Source organism: Pagrus pagrus (assembly GCF_965226575.1).
Source record: "Pagrus pagrus genome assembly, chromosome: 12".
Taxonomy (NCBI): Eukaryota; Metazoa; Chordata; class Actinopteri; order Spariformes; family Sparidae; genus Pagrus; species Pagrus pagrus.
The window spans coordinates 24,425,565-24,434,660 of NC_140196.1; the positions used below are offsets into that span (position 1 = coordinate 24,425,565).

The 9,096-nt window shown below is 41.6% G+C and overlaps 1 protein-coding gene across 1 annotated transcript; it reads left to right on the forward strand.

Moving 5' to 3' along the window:
* The first annotated feature begins 563 nt into the window (after positions 1 to 563).
* elovl8a (ELOVL fatty acid elongase 8a) lies at positions 564 to 6,078 on the forward strand. The gene is made up of 8 exons (XM_084368744.1): positions 564 to 632; positions 2,587 to 2,653; positions 2,748 to 2,935; positions 3,325 to 3,405; positions 3,562 to 3,618; positions 3,771 to 3,885; positions 3,971 to 4,098; positions 5,852 to 6,078. Exons 1-8 carry the CDS (start codon positions 627 to 629, stop codon positions 6,023 to 6,025), a joined length of 816 nt encoding a protein of 271 aa, XP_084224870.1. The 5' UTR covers positions 564 to 626; the 3' UTR covers positions 6,026 to 6,078.
* Positions 6,079 to 9,096: the final 3,018 nt, after the last annotated feature.

Consider the following 9,096-nt stretch of genomic DNA (forward strand, 5'->3'; position numbering starts at 1 on the left):
TAAACAGCCTCCCAGTTTTTAATGTTTTAAACCTATTGCACCTTTAAGGATTTGCGAACCTTTCTTCCAACCATTATCTATATCTACTTATTCTGACATGGAGGCAAACTGGACTCAGGAAGGCCTCAGCTGGCCAGTGGGTTTGAACCCAGAACCTTCTTCCTTTGAGGCGACACACGAGCGTGCTGCCTTTACTTACCTTGCTTAATCTTTCGCCCTTGCGTAATCTTTCCAAATGGTTTAGTGGGGTTTCTATTGAAAGATTAGATCCAATATTTGACTAAGAAATTCAGAGAACACCAAATTGAACTGAATATCATAATTACGTAATTCAGAATTATGTTTTGATTACTAGAAGAAATCCTGAATTGTTTTCTTATAGTCACAATCGCATACATTCTAAATAACACTGGACTTGTGATTGATGGGATTTAGCTGCCCAGTACTTGACCTGCTACACTAGAATGAAGGAAGCACACTGCCATATGTCATGCTGGTCACACACACAGAGGCACATACACCTAGAGAACAGGCGGATTACCTCAGTGCTGCTTAACACGTGGCTGAGATGCAGCGCGCTTTGACCGAGGAGAGCTGAGGAAAAAATATAAACAGCTACCATCAGAATGAAGGTAAGGACACTTCCTACAGCTGACGCTGTCTTTACAGAAAGACAATTTAACACAAATTCTTGCAGTTATTCACAGTCAACCATAATGAATTCAACTGGAAGTTCACTGGTTGTCATCATTTCCCATCAGTACCTGCATGTAGGCTCTGTGTCTGTCAGACTGAATAGTTTGATATCAGCATTGTATACTGTCATTGATGATTGATGATGATTGCTTCAGTTTCTTTAGATATCCAAGAAGCATCACTGTAGGTCTTAAACCTGCTTGGTAAACCCGAGCAGAGTTGTAGAAGCCCGGCCCTGCTGGGGATTTCCTTCTGTAAATCCCAGGGAGGAAGCTCCTGGAGAAGCTAAACTACTTAGCGCTGTCCACATAACCTGCTGCTTCTGTCAATACAGTAATTAGTGCTTTCACTGAAATTCAGTGGTGGGAATCCTGTGGTGGGATTGAAAAATATTCATACTCAACAATACAATATAATATTCATAATACTTTAATACAACAATGTCCATCTCTAGTAACTGCTGGACATTGATCCACTGTAAGATGCTTAGAGATGAAGATGAAGAGGCAGACATTATCTACCTGCTGCGGTCCCTCATCCCAACCCTGACCAAAAAAGCCTGTCAAATCCATTATTGTTAATAATTCATTTAACTGTTTAATTATATCTTTTGCAAATGTGTATCCCTCTAATGCTGCCACCTCCACACTGCCAGGATTTAATTTTGGTGGAGAGCTACCAGATCCCTTTATTATATTTAGCTAAAGAAATATTAAATGTAGCCTTTAAGTTAGATAAATGTGCAATTGTACAGTATAAAACTGCACCTTTGATCATTAAACATCTGTGTCCGTGCTGTGTTGGAATGTCTATCTTTCCCAAAGGGTCAAGAGACAGGCTGAAACTTTGCTAGATTTTTACTGTTTGGTGTTTTTCTAGAGACACATCCATCTGATAATAAGACTGTTGGTGTTTCTACGTTTGTAGACATACATGGAACACCAAAGACCAAAACAAAGCTGCTTAATGGACAAAACACCCCAATGCACATGCAAAATCATCTTAATTTGAAATACTAAAAGAGCGTAAAGGCGAGTCATCAATCTGTCCTGTGCAGAGCTTCCACCTGCAAACACTAGATGGCAGCACTGGTATTTGTTAATCACACATGGAAACTCATCCGCCTGTCGTCCACATTAGGCAGCCATTCATCAAGAGGATTATTAGTTATTATCCATCATCAAGAGATACGTTTGGTTTAGTGAACATAATCCTTGAATTATAATCCAGATTATCTCTGGTTGATTTAATCAAATTTGCAGTGGAGTGTTCTTCTCTACGTGCGATTGTTTCGCAGAAGGATGTCGTTCATGAACATTTGAAAAACAGCGAGCTGCAAAGAGTCAGCTAATGTTTTCCCAGTTGCAGAAAAGACCTTTTTTTTTATCCCGTTACAAGTCATTTGTTCTGTCACTTCCAGATGAATATGGCTCTAACTGGCCCTAATGGAGGTTGCAAGACCAGATCCATGTTTTAATACAGTACAATATAACACCATTTAACTTTAATGTATTGGAGATATGCCTTTGACAACATCTTTGCAGAATACAACAGAGACCGATAGAGAACATGATCAACAACAAATGCTTTTGCTGTGTAAAGTCACTATAAAATCGAGTATTAGTTCAGAAAATCAAAAGCAAGCAAAAAATAATAATGTGAATGAGTAAAGTAAAATACTCAAACTACAGTTTGATGTTTTCAGTTGCTCTTGTCAGAGGCATCTCAATATGCTTCCTTGAATGAATTGTACATTTTTGGCCTTGGAGTTCATTTCCTTTATTGAATCAGCCAAATTCACCTCCAAATATTGTTGTTATTGGTGTTTTGGTTCAGTTTTGTATTTACTAGCTCATGAATGTTTCTCCTACTCATGTGTATCACTCTCAGGGTTTTCAGGCTCTCAGCATGTGGCAGAAATTACAGTTATTCTACCGAGGGATGCTGGAAAATGGAGGCAAGTCTTTATATTTACTTTATCGACTTTATGCCAGACTTTAGCACAATCTTGTGCTTGATATATGCCTTTCTCTTGCTTTCTCTCTGTCTAGACAAGAGGACAGACAGTTGGCCGCTGGTCTACTCTCCTGTGCCAATCAGCTGCATCTTTCTGTGCTATCTGGTCATTATATGGGTGGGGCCAAAGCTGATGGCCAAAAGGCAGCCAGTCAACCTTAAACCCGTCCTGATAGTTTACAACTTTGCCATGGTCTGCCTGTCTGCATACATGTTCTATGAGGTAGGCCTAATAGTGCACTGTATGTGGGAACATTTGTAAGAGATGAGGGTGACAACTCCACACTGCTCCATATCTGCCTGATGTAGAAATAGGCCACTGTTTGTTTACTATATCAACTTGAGAGGTGATACTATGTTAGTGTTGTGTTCACTGCTTGTTCCTGCTGCCCCAAAGTGACTCATTGCAGGTATAAAAGGACAAAAAGTCCTCCATAATCTCAGATGATACCACAAGAGTTATGTCCCCTATCCATTGTGGGAGTCATCGGCGAAACAGGAAGTGATTTCACTAATTCAGTACCAATTTGAGTTTGACAAAATGGGATGAAAGGTCCCAGTGCTGATTGAGAGGAACCAAAGCAGAGATGAAAGCAGCTTTTGTCTTTCCAGTTCACAGCTTCTTCCTGGTTGGCCAGTTACAGTCTGCTGTGCCAGCCAGTCGACTACAGTAGCAACCCACTGGCCATGAGGGTAAATCTTTTTACCACATTATACATTATGCAACAATTTCTAGATAAAGCTCAACTCTGTACTTTGTTTCACAAGGCTGTAGGTTTGAGACTGCACCTTAATAACCAAAATATTCTGCACCTCACAAACTTTCAAACATATTTTTCTGTCGGACAGATGGCAAGAGTGTGCTGGTGGTTCTACTTCTCCAAAGTTATAGAGCTCAGCGACACTGTGAGTATGACAGAAGTGAAAATAAGTTATTTTCACATTATAAACACACAAGTGTTTGCAGCTTATTTCTGCATGTGCTTCCATATAAAAGAACACATGGCTGCAAGATCTGACCGTAAACTTGCCTTTATATGTGTTTTTGCGTTCTTCAGGTATTTTTCATCCTGAGGAAGAAGAACAGTCAGCTGACCTTCCTCCATGTCTACCACCACGCCACCATGATCTTCAACTGGTGGGCTGGGGTTAAATATGTGGCTGGTGGCCAGTGTGAGTACACGCCAACACACCCCAGAACACACACTGATACATACGCTTACACTATGTGATGCTCATCATGTGTGTCTTTCCGTAGCTTTCCTGATTGGTCTCATCAACTCCCTGGTCCATGTAGTGATGTATCTGTACTACGGCCTGGCAGCTTTTGGTCCGAGCATGTCCAAATACCTCTGGTGGAAACGCTACCTCACCTCCCTGCAGCTGGTCAGTATTTCTGGCAAGTCTTTCCCTCTTATGTCTGTTCGGGTATGTGTCCAACAACCTTATCTCAGAATGTTGAAAAAGCTTGGAGTGCTTTAACTTTGACGAGCCTGACATGAGGCCTCGTGCTCCGTGCACCATTGTTCTGACCAGCCGTGGACATAATTGGATGGATTAGCAGCACTGATGCTACTCACTAACTACTGGACCATCTGTTTTACTTATAGCTTGATGAGGAGACAATGCGTCCTCTGGGGTTTTTGTCTTTCTATATGGCTGCAACATATATAGGTCAGTATGGTGACTGACTGCCATTATGTAACAATAATTGTACTGACCTAGAGGAGACTGCCCCCTTAAGCCTTCATTAACAGTTGGCTTTACAATTTGGTGAACTGAAGCTGAGATACTTGAGTGGATTGGGAAGATTGTATTTGTGTGTGTGTGAGAGCGACAGAGAGGATTTCTTTTGTATTTTCGAGAGGTAATTATAAACATTGAAAGGGGAGGTGTATGTGGAGTGGTATGGATAGATGCTCAACGTCCCTTATGTTCATTCATACACATAATCCCTTCCTGGGCCCTCAATAGGCTACTAAAGCGACTCTATGAAACATATGGATATTGACCAGTCGTCAGTGTAGGCCGACTTTATGTTGTGACACTAACGTGCAGAATTCTCATGCTCTCTTGTCTCTGTCTGTTCAGCTGTGGTAATCGCTGCTCATGCTAGCTTTACGTGTTGTTTCTATGTAATAGCTAGCATGAACGAGCAACTAGAAGAGAAATCTCTCTTTTATCAGTTAGCCTCGTATCAAAATGATAATTATTCCTATAAAAGCTCTCTCTGTTACTTTAACACAAGTGCTGACAGGGTAAACCTGCTAGACGAGGGCCACATGGTGGCTAGCAATGAAGTGATAGCAAGCTATTTTTGTTGCATATTTACTGCCAGCCATCAACCATTGGCTCTAGGAACGACTGTTTGATTATAACAGTTACATTGGATGTGTATTTGCCAGTGTAATGCCATGCGTATATGAATGACTAAGTTAGAATTGTGCTGGAGCTGTTAGCTACTTTTTCATTATAAGTCTATTACTGAGCTAGTCTAACCCATATGTCACAGAATTTGAGAGGAAACTGTGTGATAAAGTGATACAGAAACAGTAAGGACACTTGAGTTGGCTGCTGAAAGACCGAAGGCTACATGAAGCCCAGCTAGCAAGAATGCTAAGTACCCCATACGGAGGCCTTCGGCTGCCTCTTTCTTTCACATGAACCACTACAACATTGTGTGTTGTAGAGGTTCCTCACGAATCTTTCTTCTTTCTCTCTGTCACACACTTTTAATCATCATGCATTACTTGCATTGCCATAAGTAAGTCTTTCTGAAGCATGTTGTACAAGGTTTACGAGGTGCCTAGGTTAATAGTGGTATGTAATGGTGACAACTACAGAAGAAAAGAATAGAAGCTCAATACAGTTTCACGAGTTGTCGACTGGTTTTCACTTTTGCTTTGAAATCCTCTGACATGTTTTGCTGCTTTCATGGCAATTTAATTTTTTCCCGAAAGTAAATATTGAATTCAGTTTTGATCTGAGCGTGTGCCAAATTTCCTGTATTTGACTTTGAGAACTTGTTTTTTTATGTCTTCACTCAGACTGCAGTGTAGGAGGAAGCGTTTCTTTGTCACTCAGATAGTCTGCCACTTGTCTCACACTGTCATTTTTCTCCTGCCTGTCTCCCTCCCAGCTCCAGTTTTTCATAGTCACCATCCACACCACCTACAACCTGTTTGCTGACTGTGACTTCCCTGACTCCATGAACATGGTTGTGTTGGCCTACTCTCTCAGCCTCATCGCTCTCTTCAGTAACTTCTACTACCACAGCTACCTCGCCAAAAAGAAGAACGAAAAGAAAACATAGGGAGGCAGCGAGAGAAATCAGGCGTATATGAAGAAAGAGAGAAAAGAGCTGGGATGAAAGGATTTGGAAACATGTTAAATGTCATTAACATATACAGAGACACCTGAAAACTGAGAAGGGATTTGTAATAAAATGTAATAAATCCAAACATTTTTCAGCATGTTTTCTATTATGAATGATACACTGAATTTGTGCCTTAAACACACACACACACACACACACACACACACACACACACACACACACACACACACACACTTAGTGATGTTTAGCAGACTTCTGAGGCTCTTTCATTTAATACATTCATTCATTCCCTCTGTTCATTCATCCAGTACAAAGCCACAAACACACTCAACACACATTAACCCTTGTTTCATCATTCCCTTCCCCCAGCTGCTAATAGATGAGAGACTCTAATCACCATTCGAGTCGCTTTATTCTTCTCTTACACCCATTGGCTGGCAGTCACAGCCAATCAACTGTTGGCTGCCATTAGCTCTGTATCCCGTACTCTCCATGGATGCCTCCCCCTTTTGAGATCAGGGTCCCCCTGCCTACTTTAATCCCTCTCACCAACAGGGAAACCCCGGCCCGGCCCACAACCCCCCCAATTCCATCTGTCATGATGGAGAAGTGTAATTGTCTGAGTGGAATGATCCCATCCACTCCCCCTTGTGGACACAAATGAAAGATTTATTGGAGGAGTGACTGCATTAACAATATCTGCTTCTCTTGCACTATATTTCCCCTGCCATCATCAGTTATTCCCATTCTGTTCACTATCTATTTCTCCACTTTTATCTCCAGCAGCATATTGGTTTTGACTGTCCTCTGTTCCAAACTCAACAGGGGGCAGACTAAATAACAGAACACCACATGAAAAGGCACTTTGAAGTGACTAAATCAAAGTTCCAGAGGCAGCTACTCAGACGAGCCATTTTAATACCCATCAGCACAATGTGGCAACGCCTCTCCCGACAAAGTTCAGAGACTTGCCACTTTATATGTGCGAGTTTTTCAAAGCAACACAAAACTACTCCCAAAGAAAACAGAAGCCAGGTGAGTGTTTGCAAAAAAACAGACATTTTTATTCGGTTGGTGAAAAGGAAAGCACTATGACAAAGTAGGGGTTGACGACAGAATTAAATCCAAACTTATTTGACACTTGAAGATTGTGCATAGACCTTTTCCACACTGGACAGCATGCAATTTTTGTGCATCAATTCTAGGGCTCTGTACGGTTGCTCATAGGCATGGGGAATTGTACATTAACATGCTGTGGAAAAAAGGCTCTATCTACAGTACTGCTACAGGACTGTAATTAAAAACCCATGTGCATCAAAGTAACGCATAAAACTGCCATAAGGAGCACAGAATGAAGACCAGTAAACTGAACATAGCCAAGCATCGGTAGATTCATTGCAAATGCATGTTAGTCCAGTAGTTCAGTTTTAATATACAATTGGAATTGTCAATGGATGCACCACAAATGCCTCCAGATGAAACTGGATACAGGCAATCAGAGCAATGAACTGTGTGCCATACCGCTGAGGGACACATGCTAGTTGGGGAGGTGGTTGGTTGGTTTTCAAAGGGGGAAAAAACAGACCACAAATTGTATAGTCTGTTGCATTTTCACCCTCCGTTCTACATTCACGTTAGCTTGTGTTTGGACAAGCAAAATGAACTCTTGTTCACTGTTGAACATGGTGGTCGATCTGTAGCAAGCCCAGAAGCCATCTTGCGTGAGAAATCATTTCAGCTCATTTCTTTGATGAATAATGTTGAAGGGAAATGAGGCTGTTTCAAAGCTGCCAGTGTCAATGCTGAGCAGGTTCAATATCAGAGCAGCAGCACCAAGTAAAACCGTTCTCTGATCAACAGCTGGAAACATCGCAAAAGCTTTCTGAGAAGTTAACCAGATATTTAACCTTTTCATCCCTTAAAGGACAAGAGGCTTCCCTCACAAAGATGTACACTTGTTTCAAGACAGCGTGACCAGACGGACCACTGCTCTGTAGAGTTCAAACAGATCGGGTTATGCAAAAAGTGTTTTGTGTGGGAAAAAAGCTGGACCCCATCTTTTCCTGCAAATCAGTGCAGTCATTTGAAGAGGTCATGCGATGGCCCAATAAATACATGCAGGTGCACATTCCTGGTAGATCGCTATGTAAAATAAACTCCATATTTCAACTCTTTACTTTCCATTGAGCAGCTCTGAAAGAGAAATGATTCTCACAGCTTTCCTGAGCTGTAGAATGGTTTACAATGCTCTGTAAAATGACCACAGTGGCAAGCGTTTGACCACTAGCAGTGCTATGGGGCAACGTTTGTATGATCAGGGTCCCAGTTCATGCAAATGAAGACACAAATGCCTGATGTTCATTCCTGCAATGATTGACGTTTGAGAAGAAAATAAAGAAAGAAAGAAAGAAAGAAGCCTCCAAGCTAGCAAACATGGATTTAAACAATGCAACTTTTTAAATATTTAAGAATTGACTCTGCTGATGTAAAATGAGGAAGGAAGAGGTTTCAACAGAGTGTTCAGGCCTCGAGGATAAACACGCTGCACTTTGGTGCTAAAACTACTACAGATTTTGCCTACGTTCTTTATTGGTAGATGAAAAGCTCTTCTGAAGGCTGTGTGATGTCTGACACTTGGCTGACATCAGACAGTAAGCATTTTTGCAGGCTGTGTGTGTGTGTGTAGGTGTGTGTGTGTGTGTGTGTGTGTGTGTGTGTGTGTGTGTAATACAGCACCGTATGGACAGTACTAAAATAACACAGGGCACACTTGTGTAGCATTATAAGCCATATTTTGCTGCTGGCAAGTACTTAATCTGCTCTCCATTTCAACACGAGTGTGATACAAGCACACACAAATATACAAACGCACACACACATTGACACACACACACACACACTGCTGATTGCCAGAAGCCCATTTAAAGAGTGATGTCCCTCAGCCTTACTGCAGGCACAGCTCCAGGTTGATTACTGCTGAGTGCCGCGCAGCTCAGGCATGACTGACTTTCTGGCACGCAGACGTTTGACCAACTTACAATTTTTAC

Coding starts and splice junctions, on each gene's coding strand:
- elovl8a (XM_084368744.1), top strand. Junction 3,619..3,770: donor TTATAGAGCTCAGCGACACT/GTGAGTATGACA, acceptor TGCGTTCTTCAG/GTATTTTTCATCCTGAGGAA. Junction 4,099..5,851: donor ACCTCACCTCCCTGCAGCTG/GTCAGTATTTCT, acceptor TCTCCCTCCCAG/CTCCAGTTTTTCATAGTCAC.